Source organism: Pleuronectes platessa, chromosome 21, assembly GCF_947347685.1.
Source record: "Pleuronectes platessa chromosome 21, fPlePla1.1, whole genome shotgun sequence".
NCBI lineage: Eukaryota > Metazoa > Chordata > Actinopteri > Pleuronectiformes > Pleuronectidae > Pleuronectes > Pleuronectes platessa.
Genome location: NC_070646.1, coordinates 11,644,674 through 11,660,320, shown reverse-complemented (window position 1 = coordinate 11,660,320; position 15,647 = coordinate 11,644,674). Strand labels below are relative to the sequence as shown.

The window sequence follows — 15,647 nt, the reverse complement described above, 5'->3', positions numbered from 1 at the left end:
CATTAGAGGAAGTGATCCTGCAGGCTGTGTGTTTTGCTGCATGTGTGCGAACATAATACCACTGGGCAAGTAGGCTAGATCCATTTCTGTAGGTGTCTTATCTTAAATCTCATTTCCATACTGTTAAAAAAAATAACACGTGTGGGAGTGTGTGTGTGTGATGCAGTGCTACTATGGTTCCTGGAGTTTTATTATTCTCAAACTTTGTATATGGTAATCAACGCACGCCATTGATTTGAAGTTGTCTTCTTCAATAATGTGGTTTCATTCACTTGGATTTGGTAAATCTTTAGCCTCCTGCTGTGTATTTGTGCTACGCTGGATGTCATGACGGTCGGGAACAACAACCAAAAGAAAAAGCAGAATGTGAAGCAGGAGCACGGTGATTCATGAATTTCATCCACACGTTTGTTTGTCTGCTTGAAATCTATGAAAAGTAGAAAAGCAGCACAAAAGCTTTTTTTCCAGTAACAACAGTTTTCGGAAAGAACAAAATATGCAACACAAGAGCAGGAAGATGTCAGTTTATGCTATCGCAGATAATTCATTACTGCTTTATCATATCATCTCTCTCCTTCTCTCCCTTTCTAACACACACACACACACATTCTGTGTCTTGATAAAAGTGACACATTCTTAATCTCAGTGATGCTACACAAGAACGCAAGCACAAAAAAAATGTACAGACACGCACGCACACGTGCCTATGTTATTATGCTTCTGGGGAAAATGAGAAAGGCAATTATTCAAATGTCGGTGGAGGTACCACTCACACTGGGCACAAACATATTCACACAGAAACACATCATCTCTCTTTCTGACACACCGATACACACACACACACACACATGCAGCACACAGACACACAGCTAACATCTGCTGGGCACCAGAGAGAACAATTAAGGGGTAAACAACACAATTCTGTTGGGTTGGTAGTACTGTAGGCTCAGTGCTGCTAAAAATTAAAAAGCAGCATTTGGGCCTGGAACGACAGCAGCACAATTATTCAGCTGGACTCGGTCTGCCTTTACTTTGTCTCTTTTTCTGGTCCATATGCTGCTGAAGCAACACAAGCTGAAAATTAGCAAAAAGAACTGGGTGGACTGAGCGACATCATAGACACAAGTTGTCCTTGGATTTGGACACGTTCGCCAGCTGTACAGTGCACAGTTTTGTGTTCTTTCCACACCGCCATGTGGCTCTGTGCTACCGAGTGCCAGGGCAGCCCTTCCCAACTGACCCGCTTTGTACTTAACAGCAGCACTGTTGCTCCTCTGTGCCAGGTCGTGTGCCTGTTACAGCTGTGCAAAATATGTGTGCGGCCACATATGTCTGTGTGTGTATGCGTGGAGCACATGCATTCGAGAGAATGAGCTTAATTAAAAAGCAGCTCCAACGACTGTACTGCTGGCAGCAGCAGGTCAGGTGGAGGACGGAAGCATTCATCTGTGAGCCTCTGAGGGTCTACAACCAGACTAGATGACCTTCCTGACTCCATCAAAGAACTTCTGCTACAGAATACACCAACCATAAACGTCACACAGATCAGGTCCCTCCACACCTGCATTTCCCAGAAGCACAGAAGGTAAGCTGAGGTGATGCTCAAAGAAGTTAACTACATGTTCTATAATCCATTTTTGAGCTCAGGAATGGGCAGAATGGTCAACCAATAATCTTTTAAATCCATTTTACAGACAAAAAGCAAATCATTTAAAACCCTATTTAAATTATTTTATTTCAAATATGGGCTACAAGTGCACCACAGCTGAATAAAATGTGTCAAAATATGTATTTTTCTATGCTGACAAAGTCTATTTCCTCCCTTGTAATGTTTAACAGATGGAGGATATAACGACTCAGTTCAGACATTTTACAGATTGAACACCATCATTCCCAATGCTATTGAATGTTCTGCTTATTTCACCACTTGAATTGGATTCTTTTCAAATTCTGGGTGATTGTGTCAACAGTTGTGGTCACATTATGCTTATAAAGCCTAGCAAGAGGGGAAATACAGGTAATCTTTTACTTCGTGGTCAGTAATACTGTGTGTCATCATTATTTCAGTGCTAATCCCAAAAGATAATTTGCAAAGTAATAAAAGCCTCGGAGGATTTCAGATCCATGTAACATGTAATCACTCATTTACTTCCTTACTCTGAGTGCCTAAGTGCATACCTTCGCTTTGAGCTCATCATTGAAGTGCGGGTCATTGAACTCGACAAAGCGGAAGAACAGGGCCCGTTTCTGAGCGATGGAGTAGTTCCTGGGAATCTCCTCCTCCATGTATTCCTTCAGGAAGGTCATGTTGCACAGGAAACGACCCGTAAAGGCCCGCAGCAGCTGGAACAGCAGCTCAATCTCGGAGTAGTTACGCCTATAGAGGAAATATACAGTGAGAGGCAGCAGGAGATAGGTTTCTTGTGAACAAGCAAAACTGTGTGCCGTCATTTTAAAATAGACCTGGGATTCTGCTAATAAACATGTAAAAAAAGGGTGACTGAACACATGCAATCTGAAATTAATGCCTGCAGTGATTGAGGGTTAATTGCGGGGTCTCAAATAAACATCTGCTGTGTGTCTAGTGTCAGTGGGGGAGGAAGTCATTTGTGATTGGAATAACATTTTAGTTTGTTAGAATTACTGGCTCGTGGTCCTTACACAAGCTAATGTGTTTACACTCTATTAATACCATTGTTAATTTTAGAGTAATGCTCGGTCCAAAGTTTGACTCTCGAGGGAGGACAGACTCGACAGTCCCCCAGTCATCTGAACTGAAACAACATCTTTATCTAACATTAAGACGCATTTCATTCCCATTACAAGTTGAATGTCTGTACTTACTTGCAGTAGCTCAGCAGGCAGAAGGCCAGCAGCTTCGGCTCCTTCCAGTTGGTGGCAGCCATGTTGTCTTTGCGATGCCGATCCTGGAAGGCCTCGCTGACCCAGACCCGTCTGAGCTGGCTGACCAGGGAGTGTTGCCCTGCCAGCCAACCTTCATCATTCTTCACAATGATGCTGATGATCTACACAGACAGGAAGAAAAAAAAATAAGGGTTAGAGATTAACTGGTGGAATTACTCAGAGTTCACTTAACAAAAGGTGTACAACTGATCTGCCAATAAATGTGTGTTTGTGGGTGGGATGGATGTTTACCTCAACAGAACTGTAATGAAAACGTTTATACCTTAATGGCTTGGAACTGCAGGTCCAGTCTGGCTGTGGTGGTGGAAGGCGACCCAGGGCGAACTGTTGCTGCAGTGCCGGCAGGAACCAGCAGGGGGACGAAGCGGTTCGGATTAGAGGCCAGCACGTCTCTTAGCGGCTTGGCATCTTTGTGTTTCAGGAAACTCTGTATATGAACATACACAAAACGTAACATATAGTAAGACTAGAGAAGTATATCCTGGGACTGGCGCAACAACTGTAACAACAGGGAGTGATCCGTCTCGATTTGGTTTTAAGAAGGACCACTGAGCCTCGCAACAGCCAATTTATCCCTGATTCTAGCCCATTACTGAGGCAGCAAAAAGAAGCAAAATGCTGTTCTAATGGCAAATGTGTCGATGAAATGACTGAGGGGGCTGCTGCTAAGAGCTGCCGGCGTCTGACCATGAACATGCGGCTCCACTGGGGGTCGTTGAGCGTAGCCTCCATCATGAACAGCTCTACTGTTTGAGACGGGTGACGTGTCAGGAACTTGATCAAGGGCTCCCTGAATGGACTGCCGGCCTGGCACAGGAAGGAGGAGAAGAAAAGGAGTTAGACAGAAAAAAAGGAAAGAAGGGAATCAAATAATGAACACAAATACAGATTTAGATCACTTTCTCCTGAAGATCTTTGCTGATTAAAGATGATCACTGTGACATCCATTAAAGCATAACTATGATGGATTTTTATCTTCAAGCTTTTTCCCCCTCATCACTGTAGTGTTTAGCAGTGCTCTAGAATTGCATTGCTACTCCTCAAATGCTGTTCACACTCATATCTATGATGTATTTTAAGCCACTACATCAAAGTATGGCTTTAGGTCTGTATAAATAAATGAAGCTGCTGTTCTACCTCTATGAGCATGGCCCTCTCTGTCTTCATGACGACCTCCAGCAGAGGTTTGACCAGAGTCTGCGGCGCGGCTGGGATCAGGTGGAAAAGGTTGATGATGGCAGAACAGATCTTCATCTCCTACAGAGGCAGAAAAGAAAAAAAGAGTACAGAGGGAAGAAGGGAGTAGATGAAACTTTTCGTAAAATGATGGGACGAGACACGGACATCATTTCTGACAGACAGTCTCGATGGACAGCCACTGTGGAAAGACTAGGAGGAATTTTTGTCAAGATACTGAAAATGACATTTGTCATAATTAGGTATACAACTTCCACCAGGAACGGTGCAGAGGACCAGGGTCACATGAGTTATTGCATTAAATGCAGACTAATAACAAATAATAGGACAACATGTATTATTATCTTCATAAAACTTGCAATATCTAAAAAAAGGTTATAGGTTAGATCAAAGCTAAGATAACGGTAACATTTCTAAAGACGATCACAGACAAACGGACACAGACAAACAGGCTCACTTCACCAGAACTGCTACCACAACATTGCCTCAGTTCGACAGCACAACATTTGTTAAACTACGTTTCAATCACTGACAGTCACCAACAGGAGGCGCCACACCAGGTCACTTCTCACCTCAACGCCCTCCAACGCAGGCTGTACCGGAACGGGGGAGACAATGATCAAAGTCAGCAAAGCAGTATGTGTGCATTTTTGTGTGGCTGTGTGTTGTCTGTCTCTGTTCAATATGGAGGGTGAAGAGATAAGACAGGGTGATAGTGAAATGAATGGGACAGCGGCCGCTTTTACCAATGACCTCGGGACAAACCACGGGTGGATAAAACCGTGCAGGGCACCTTTTGGCACCCCGATAATACACCTATTATCCCTTCTTTATACACTTCTGATAAATTAATTGGTAATGTAAGGATATTTCATTTTAGAATAGCAATTGTGCTTGGATATGAAAGAAATTCTCAGAGAACTAAAACTATAAATTGAACAAGGAAACCTTTTACTTGGTGCATTATTAAAAATCACAAGGTAGGCCTGTCACAATAAACACATTTTGTGGGATGACATTTTGTCCCACAAATTATATGATATACGTGATATATGATATTGTACACCCTTTCAAAGACTAATGAACTTAATTCTAAAGAATAATCAGTCTGACATTTGAATTAGAGTTAAAAACATTTAAATATCCTGAATAAATAAAACATCACTAAATATACCACAGACAACAAACAATAAATAAAATACACTGTCTAGCTCTGTTAACAAAAATTTTACTTGAATACATAGTGAACATTTGGCACAGAGTATTTTTCCAGCTCATTAAACAGGAAGGTTGTGATTTAGATGAGCTTTTGGCTTTGTATTGTTTTAGGTATTAAGTATTCCAGCTTTTTCTCTAGGATTGTGTGTGTTCGTGTGTGTGTGTGTGTATGTGTGTGTGTGTGTGCTCATCTCTGTCGCTCTCCTCACACACACAATCTCATGTATTTGGTTCTTTCCCGACAAACTGCTTTGTTAACGTTTCCGTACTTTCCTCTCTTCTATCTCCGCTTCACTGTCCGTGTGTCAGGGTGTGAGTGAGTGGGCCTGTGTGTGTGAGTTTAAATTCTGCAGAGGAGATGGGATGAGGAAGCAACACGACTCGATTCAATTCAGAGACACACCAGCTAAATGTTTAGTGTACCGGTGAGACCAAGGGACATTTTTTGTCGCACTTCAGAGATTCTTCGACACATGTGAAGTAGTGGGGATGTAGCCTGGAATATTTTCTTCCCCCATTCCAGCTCTATACTCACACCTCATTACTCTACTCCATATCCTCCTCCTCCCTGTAAAAACCCTCTTTCACGCCCACATGTCTTCTGACCATCCCTATTCGGCCCCTCTCCATCCCTCGTTCTCCAGTTTTTGTCTTTATCGGCCTTGACTAATTGATCCTATGACCCTTGCTGTGTTGTCACTGCCAGCATTGCTGTCGACAGGCACAAAGACCACGAGCTGGTAGCAGGGAGAGACAAAGGGCCAATTTGCATCTAATTAAGCACATCATTTTGAGATGGGGCAAGAGGGAGAAAAAAAATGTCTTTTATTTCTCTGAGGGGGGGGGGGCAGCTGTTTTACCCCCCTCTCTTTCGCTCTCACCTTTTCTCTGCCTTTACAAGGTTATCTGTCGGGGAGATAATGAGACGACACAGCGCTGGGCCCACCGCCGCCTGCCTGGCGCCTAATTAATCATTGATTGTAATATGGCCACTCACAACTCATCTGGGAGGAGGCCACGTTGAGGAGGTGATGACTACATGTGACGATGGCTTTGTGTGCATGAGGGGCAATTTCTGTCCCACTTTGGTGCAAGCTATTGGTTTAGGCAGTACACAGCTGTATTTTAGTCAAGCAGGATTTCAACTAGATCCTGCTAAATCTATGCTTCACTGTGTGATGAAGGTTTCGAGTTTGTAATACATGTCTGAGTACTGTAAAGTATGGGTGTGGGACACAGTAAACAGTGTATACTTACACTGCCATCGCTTCGCTGGCCTCCCTTGTGGGTTATTACAACCACCTCCATCCACTTCCTCAGGTGTTGCTGAGAACGAAAGAGGCAACAAGATTAGATTTAGACTCTATTTGGACTCTATGCAAGACGTTTGTGGTGTAGTCTGTGCATGTGCCTAGCTCAATAAGCAGAACATGGCACCAGCAAGGACTGAATAAGTAAATAACTCAAGATCACAGTAATAAATAACAAATGTACCTCATAAGTATTAACCTATGCTGCCAAGGTGTGCGATAGCAAGTGTTCCCAGCAAGTGTTTTTTTTTATAATGGCAGTATTATGTTTTACTCCTATCTGTTATGGTTGTGAGTACAAACGTAAATGCATTTTTATATTTTAGTACGTAAGAAACTAGTAATTGCTCATTTTGAAGAGAAACAGTAAAAATGTAAACAAACCTTATTTGATTAATTTGAAGACTTAAAACTTTAAAAATAATCAGTCCCCATTCAGACTTGATATTAAGATCCATCCTTAGTGATGGATCACCATTGTTATTCTCCATGTAGATCTTAGACAAATTAACCATGAAATTTGTTGAATGCATTTAGTCTTTACAAGCACAAATTACGTTAATGATTATTTGCATAGAGAGCAGGGGAGTGAGATATAATACAAGTGCTCACAAGAGACCCATTTAGAATTTTAATGTTAGTCGTGAACAGACGAACTTGACGCTGTCAGATTGTGACCGGACCTCTCCGAACAGATGTTAATGCCACGTCCGAGGCCTTAGATACTTAAATAATCTATGATTCAAATCGTTGCACTGACCCTGACACAGTTCAAAGTTTGGTTGCAAAGTTGCTGTGATGGTGAAAAGACAGACTTTGAGGTTTCTCACCATCATCTGATCACAGAACTTGTCGTTGAAAGAGGTGGGGAAAAGGCGTGTGACGGAGGTGAGGCGGTTCACCACGTTGAGCGTCAGGCTGCGGTAGTCACCCAGCATCATTAGCAGGGGGCGCATGTGAGTGTGGATCTGGTCCACCTCGATGGTAGCACCTTCCAGGAACTACAATAGAAGACAGGATTATCAGTGTTAAACATTTCAAATAAACTTTGAACTATTCCTAAATTAATTATAATCCAGAATATGCTTCTACTGAATTGACAAATTATTTATCTCTTGAAATCATAGCTCAAAATAAAGGCTTGTGTCGTGTGTGTGATAGGTGGTTAATTAAATAATTTTTTATTCATATCAATTGTAACACAATAAATCAAATCATTTTAATTTGCCATCCACAAATAATTTTTCCTCCACATCAGACCAGGCCTTGTCGGGCTTTCTGGCACCCATGAACTGCTCACCACTCTTGTGTCTCCATTAGGAAACTAAGGCCACTCAAATGAGAGCAGGGCCAGCCTTAAACAAGCACACGTGCCAACACTGATGACGCACACCCACAACCTCACAAAAGACGTGAGGGGAATGATGCATGGCAGCCACATTCATTTTCCTCTCAGTGCTGAGAACAAACACTCCATCCTGTATCGATTGGGCCATGCAACGCTCATTAGTGCGAGCAGGGCAGAGATGAGAGAATGGAGGGGGATCAGAGAACGGCCGGGCCAAGAGAAAAATTAGATAAAATAAATAAATCACAGGATAGTGAAAAGGAGTGACAGTAGTAAGGGAAGAAAATGAAGGTCACAGGAATGGAAGGGAGAAGCGACATAGAGCTCGGGGGTAGATGGATAGAGGTGACGACGGTGTGGATACTTTGATGAATAGCGGTAGGCCTGGTTCAGGGAGAGTGTGATAAAGCAAAGGGAGGTCTATATGAAGACAACTGGGTGGGGGAATACTAGGAGGGTAGGATTAACAAAGGACTTCGAAGATGGCGCATGACCTGAGTGATATCGATAAAACACTAATAGAGAGAAAGGGACAAAATCCAGATAATTAAAAAAACTACACTGGCAAAACAAAATATACAAAATAAGCAAAACATAAAATAGCATAAAGTTTTACAGAGATAAATTAAGAGATGAAAGCACAGTGTCAACAGTGGAGAGGCTTTAATCCAGGTTTAGAAAGGTCATGTCAGTGGCTCTCAAGGCTGCTTTTGCTCAGAAGGAGATGCAATTGAAGTGAGTGATGTAACACAGGTCTGAGCTTGTTGAGCAAACCGATTGAGAGTCTTGAAATTAATTCTCAAACAATTGAAAACTGGGAGAAAAAGCAAAAAGGTGAAGATCGAAGTGAAGGAAAAGTAAAGATGGCGTTGCCTGGCAACTAACACATTTTTAAGTTGCAAAATGTGGTCACAGTGACAATTTCACCAGTTTTGTGTGAAGCCAAAACATAAATAAAACACTGTTGGTTTTGTGATCATATTAGGTTTAATGATTTCGGAGATATAGGAAAACATTGAGTTCCTTAGTGTTTATTCGACAAAAGAAAATGCACTGGTTTCAATTGATAAAGAAGATTGGTTGAGAGGCTAAATCTATTTCTATGCATCATGATGTGAAAAGTTAGCACCTAGTTCTTACACTGACCTTCCTCATGCACGCCTCGCCAGCTTCCTGTAGTTCATTGTTGGTGGAGTTGAGGGCTTTGAACAGAGCGGCGATAATCTTCTCTCTGGACTGGGGCAGGTAATTACAGGCTGCCAGGGCATCTACAAACAGACAAGAGATCAGTCATATCAATAAAATATTCCATACAAAAAAAGGAGTCCTTTCAGTTAAAATAAATAAACTAAGATTTTGTGAACAAATTAACAATCCAGTTTCACAGTGGTGAAATAAAAATACAGTCAACAACAATATTATCCCCAAAAAATCTGAGTAAACATGTTTTTTTTTTTTATAAAATCTTTTAAATTTCACTAAGATTGAGGATTATAGTTTACAATAATATTAAGCACAATTTAAGAATCATTCACAAAATTCCAGTAATATACAAAACACTTATGTGAAGTGGGTTCTACTCACTGAGGGCAGCAATGCGGAGGGGAACCAGGGAGGGGAGACTCTTGTAACATGGCAGCTTCATTAGAGCAGCATCCTCTGCCTCACACAGGTTTAGCAGCTTGAATGGACGGGAAAACACACACAAAAAAAGTAAGTGGTCCATAATTAAGAGGGCTAAAGTGGTGATTAAAGATATGTATTAATATGATGTATTAAGAAACGGCCTGAAATGGAGATTCTTCTTGATGACAATGACTCCTACGTCTTGCATACCTCTGTGTAGAACACCTTGTGCTCCATGACATTGAGGTCCATTGTGAAGAGGCGGGGCTGCAGGGTGGTGCAAAACGTGTTGCCCTCCATCAGGCCAATCTGGGCATTGGCAGGCTGGTGGCGGAGAAGGTGCTTCTTGGGGGGAACCATATCTTGCAACACCTGGAGAGAATGGGAACCCCATTTAAACACAATTTAAGTGGAGTCAAAGATATTTTTGACTTTGCTCATAGGTTATGAGCAAAGTCAAAAAACGATTCCTTTAGTGGAGTCTACTTTTTTGATATCAAAGTAGCACAGCATTAAATCACAAAATACATTTTAAGAAGAACTCTCAGTCCTTGGTTTCACCTCTTTGTGTGGTTCCATGATGACGGTTACACTCTTGCCGGTGACCTGTGCCAGCACCTGCAAAGAGTGCATGGCCTGCTTCCTGACAGTGGAGTTCGGGGAGGTGACCTCCCGGACCAGGTCGTGCGTCACCATGTGGAAAGACTTGTCCTGGGCAGCCAGCAGCTCCTCAGTCTTTTCTTCGTCTTTCAGCGGAGTGGCACAGCGCACCAGCAACTGCTCCAGGGTGGTCTTCGCCATAGCAACTGCTCCATTGGACACCTGTGTGAAAACCAATAGGTTTGTAAATGCAGAAAAGAGCCCGGACTGAATTGTAACACAAATGGTTGTAAAATATCATGGGAAGACAAAAGGGGACAAAGGATGGAGGTATGTTTCCACTCAGTTATTAACAATAGACATAACTTATATTGCTTTTGGAATTATTTGCTAAATGCTTGATAATGCATTATTTTCTCTCACCTCTCCTGTGAGGTCCATCATGACGAAGAGCAGGGCCTTAAGAAAGGTGAGCTGGTTCTGCAGCACCCAGATCAGCGGGAGTCTCTCCATCAGGAACTTGATGGACACCACGCCACCGAGCTTGGCGTACCAGGCCTGCTCATAGCAGCAGGCGCAAAGGCGTTCCACAATGTACGAGAACAAGGGCAGCTGACACGCCTGCAGATGAAGACCAGAGGACAGGATGATTTATTGATTGCCATTTAGAAACTGCAGCAGTGTCAATCAAGCTGAAGGAATCACTGTCAGTCAATTTCTTTGTCAACAGCTCTTCCAAAAAAAACATCACTGTCGACAGTGTACTTCTTGGGTCCCCCCCTATTAAACTGGATGAGCAGTTGTCGAGCAGATATAAATACAGTCAGACAGAAATGTCTCCTGTTGATATATATATATAAAACTAGAAATCAAAACATTTTATAAATATAAAAAACTGAAATAATCTCTTAACGCACAACATTTTCTCAACTGCAAAACAATGGGTACAATGATCCTCGGTCCCAATGTCTTTATTAAATCATTAAACCGTCCAACATCCTCCTACCAGTTACGTACCCTCTCCTTGGACCCGAGGATGATGCTGGCCACGTCAAAAATGACGGCCAGTGCCACCTCTCCGATCTTACACAGCTCCTTCTCCTCGTAGGCCATGCAGATAGCTATGGCATCGATCAAAACCAATGGATCCATGCCCTTTGAACCATTCTCCTCACTGTGGAACATGGCAGTGCTTGGCTGGCTGCCTAGCTGGTAGCACGGCAGCAAGAAAGGACCTGGGATGAAGGAACGGGACAAAAGAAAAAGTTATTATAATAGATTTATGTAAATTTAAAAACAGGTACAAGATGTTACAGTCCGTGTAGCTTTCACATTTAAATGCCCGAATTTATGAAAGAAATTGTAGTAAATTCAAAGAAGGGACCAAATTGGAAAGTGACTGATTCTCTTGCGTAGCTGGGGGGGGGAACGCCAACGCCAGGGTAAAACATAAAGCTAATATTAGATGTAGAGAACACAGCAGCAGAGGCGCAGTCCCTCACCACACTGCTGAGCCACGGCGACCATGGTGTAATGGCGAATCAGGCTGGCCACGAAGGGCAGCGCGCTGGGCCTCAGGTCCTTTATCACCGCAGACATGAATGCCCCAGTCAGGGCCTGTTCAAACGTTCGGCGGGCAGGCGTGTCTTGTGCTTTGTAGCGGTGAGAGATGATGACATTGGGGATCCACTTCTCAGTGAAGCTAATGGTGGAGAAAGAAAAAAACACAATGAAGTAGAGGATTACATATTAACAAGGGCAACATATTAATATGGGACAGTCGCAGTGAAACTTTATTTGAGCCCGAGGCCCAAACATAATTCAATCGTTTGTGTTCAGCCCATGCAAATGATATTTCAAAGTAAAGATCCATTTCTAAAGCCCGACAGCAACGCCCCAAATCTGATTCCATTTGTCCTTAAATTACCTCCTAGTTCCCTCTGTCTCTCTACTCCTTTTGTCTGCTCCTCATTCTGCCTCTGTCTTTGTCCCCTGTTGGTATTTTTGTTATTTACTGCAGCTGAAGGCAACTGGGCCGCGGTGTGATTGAGCAGCTGTTTTCTCCATGCTTGAGCTTGTGTTTTATAATGCCACACGCCAGGGGCAGACCTGATGGATCACTTCATTTCATTATTGCCATTTAAAAGACTGCTCTTCGGAGGAAGAGAGAGAAGAATCGGGCTGAGCGAACGGAGAGGAAGGGAAGAGGCGAGCAAGGAACGTGGCGGGTGGAGAAAGTGGGCTGGTATGGTTGACAGAATGCCCTTCATTCATTCGGGGGGCCTGTCACTTCACGTTTTCCCCAGTTGGCAATTCAAGAATTGCACCGTGTCTCTTTCCTTTCTGAACTGATAGACTATATTTACAGTCAAACACCGAGAGAATAAGAGACAGTGGGAGGAATATGAAGGCAAAGAGAGAGAGAGAGAGAGTGAAAAATCCTTCAAGAGAGAGACACTGCAAATCGAGACATCTGACAAGATGAGGCGGAAGAGCAGCCCCCCTGATCATAACTGACACACTTCATTATCCCCACAGAAATGTTCTCACAGACGTATTCATGCTCGTGTGTATGTGTGTTAGTGTGTAATGACAGGAGAGTGTAAGGGGCATGGTGTAGCGTAAACAGACGGGGGAAAGTCAATTAGCCCCTGCCCAGGGATCAATGATGCTAATGTGTCTAACCCACCCGACAACCACCCCCCCTCCCACGCCCTTCCTGTTTGTCTGTTCATGTATGTGTCTCAGCCATGCAGTGAAATCTGCCAGAGGGTGGGTGGGGGAGGTGGGGGTCCCTGCAAGTGTGTAATTAGCAATTCCTGCTTCAGAGACAGAACTATTGAAGCAGTGTGTGTTGGGGGGGGGTAAAGACTTGATGCAAGAGACTGAAAAGTGGGGCATGCCAGCAGGTGGCAGGACAGGGGTGGAGGTGGTCGGGAAGCGATGTAGACCTTGTGCAATGGTGGGTGGGGTTGGGACATGACAGACAGGAAGGAGAAGGGGCAAACAGGCCACATGGGGTAGAGGTGAATTTCTAATTAAGCCAAGTAAAGGTTAAAGTGGGGAATGATTGATTGGAGATCTGGTTGTTTACGGCTGGGTGCGTGACATGTAATTTAACCACCTCCTGTCAATCATGTAGACTTAAAGCGAGGTCTGGTAATCCTAGGGAAAGAAAATCGAGCAAAGGCAGGCCATACGTTAAAAAAAGGCAATCGATTACATCCCACTCCCTGTCATTGGCCCTCTCGTCAAAGCCACGCCCCTGAAACACATGAACCCGCATTGCCTGCTTCAGAAGGGTATGACTCTCCGGCTGGTGAAGACTCGAGTGCATGCAGGCGAGCTAGTGACAGACAGGTACGCTAGCCAATCCCTTTATTTGGTCTGAATGAAAGGTTTATCCCAGTCCTAACAACAGACTTCATTCACAGACTAGAAGCTATCGGGATGTGAAGAGGAACTCAACAAATGAGACTAAAAGCTTTTCAGATATAAATTACAAAACATACTATCTCCGTTGGCTCTTATACAGTCTCTCACCAAACTCCACCAAAAATGGTCGCACTCTGGAGCCCTGGCAACACAAAATTGCCCAGGGAAAACAACAATCAATCAATCAAACAAGGATCAAACAGAGAATGCTGACTTACTTCGGATGAGACAGGAGCTGGTAGAGAGCGTGCTTGTTGTCATCCAGACTGGTCATGGCCACCAGGAAACACTTGATGACCTCCCAGGCCTGTCGTCTGTAGTAGGGCTCTGTGTTGGCGCTCTTCAGGCAGTCCAGAGCCGTCTCGATCGCCTTGAAAGGAATAACAGAAAAAAATCTTAATTAGTTCCACTGTGACACTGGGAAAGTTTCAATGATGCAAACTGATGATATTGTTCAATTTCTAAGATGGGAATTCGACTGCAGTATATTTGTTTATTTATGTGCAGAACGTAACACGGGGAGCATCTGGCCAAGCAAAGGTCAGTATGATTCCTACATTATGGGCTGACAAGCCATAGAAACCAGGCACTTGAAGGTGGAGAAAATGAACTAATTAACGCCACTCAGAACAGAGAGGAGAAGATTAGGAAAATGCAAGAATAGAGGAGAGATGAGTGCACAGCATAATTGAATTGTGGAGCTGTCAGTGTATTAGGATATCAGGTTATTTCTGTCAGAGCAGGGACTCAGGATATCTACTACAAGAACATGGAGAGCTTTCAGACAGTACTCCGTTTCTGTCAGTTTGTACACACTGAATCGTGTTGTATATATAATTATTAATAGACGCTGAAACTTTTCCCAATTAATGACAAAGTAATCTCAAATCTGATTTCTTATATCTCTTAAGCTGCTTTCAGACAGGCAAGGAAGTCTGCAGGGTCTGTATATGAGAACGCACATTTTACGAGTCAGTTGCTCCGGACATTTTCCAGAACTTTTCCTGACAGTGCCCTGGTAAAATGTCGGGAATATGTCAGAGTGAGCCCATGTGACAATGCAGCAGGAGGAAGACTGGAAAGGACTGTCAGAATTGATGTCCTCCCTCCTGCATGCTATATCCAGGTAACGCCCCTCACCTGAACGCTCTGGATATTCCCCTGTTGTGAACTCAGACAATATCCTGCTGCGTCAGGCAATCTCTGTGTTCATGTCTGAAAACTGCTCTGTTTACAAAGGTTTCCATCACCGAATTCACATATTTGTCTAATCCAATCCAAATTTAGCTATAAAGCATATATATAAAAACAAAAAAAACAGTGGTCCAAAGTGCTGTACATCAATCAATAGATAAAACATAGCATAAAACATAAACATGACATAAAACACTGTTTACAAAGTAGCAATGAACCACAAGATAAAACCACAAACAGCCTGACTCTCAAACAGGGTCAGAGAAAGCCAAGGAGATCAAATGGGTTTTTAAAGTAGATTTAAACTCGTTCTAGAGTTTGGGGGCCAGAACAGAGAAGGCTCCGTCTCCCCTGTGTTTCAACCTTGCTTAAGGGATGACAGGTGATTTGTTGGCAGACATCGGTGGACGTGGAGGAATATATGGGTGAAGCAGGTGGGAAAGGGAGGATGGAGCCTGCCCATTCGGAGCATTATAAGCAAACACTAAGATCTTACAATTCACAGGGATCCAATGGAGAGACGCCAATTCAGGCAAAAATGTGCTCTGGCTTGCGTGTCGCAGTTAGAAGTCGAGCAGAAGCTTTGTGGACTATCTGCAAGCGAGAGAGGGAAGCCTGGCTAACACCACAGAGGGCAGTACAATGATCAAGTCGGGTGGAGATAAAGGCATGTATAACCCTCTCAAAATCACTGAAAGAAAGGAAAGGCTTGACTTTGAAGAAGCTTCTTTAGCAGCATTTTACAGCTTCAAGTCTCTACAAGCGTTGCACACCTGAGTTTGTGCAGTTTATCT

At 43.3% G+C, this 15,647-nt stretch overlaps 1 protein-coding gene across 2 annotated transcripts in view; it reads right to left on the bottom strand.

The window, feature by feature from the left end:
* Positions 1-15,647, bottom strand: part of trrap (transformation/transcription domain-associated protein) — a 79,262-nt gene that overhangs the window by 51,986 nt on the left and 11,629 nt on the right. Inside the window, exons 21-36 of one of the 2 annotated variants that reach the window (XM_053413986.1) lie at positions 13,878-14,029; positions 11,727-11,926; positions 11,242-11,459; positions 10,648-10,845; positions 10,186-10,446; positions 9,835-9,996; positions 9,583-9,679; positions 9,145-9,266; positions 7,481-7,651; positions 6,598-6,666; positions 4,695-4,715; positions 4,063-4,182; positions 3,613-3,732; positions 3,188-3,352; positions 2,845-3,026; positions 2,179-2,377 (exon numbers count right to left, since the gene is read on the bottom strand). In XM_053413986.1, the coding sequence (XP_053269961.1) occupies positions 2,179-2,377; positions 2,845-3,026; positions 3,188-3,352; positions 3,613-3,732; positions 4,063-4,182; positions 4,695-4,715; positions 6,598-6,666; positions 7,481-7,651; positions 9,145-9,266; positions 9,583-9,679; positions 9,835-9,996; positions 10,186-10,446; positions 10,648-10,845; positions 11,242-11,459; positions 11,727-11,926; positions 13,878-14,029 (2,457 nt within the window). The remainder of the gene's footprint in view (positions 1-2,178; positions 2,378-2,844; positions 3,027-3,187; positions 3,353-3,612; positions 3,733-4,062; positions 4,183-4,694; positions 4,716-6,597; positions 6,667-7,480; positions 7,652-9,144; positions 9,267-9,582; positions 9,680-9,834; positions 9,997-10,185; positions 10,447-10,647; positions 10,846-11,241; positions 11,460-11,726; positions 11,927-13,877; positions 14,030-15,647) is intronic. The other variant, XM_053413987.1, reaches the window with a different exon arrangement.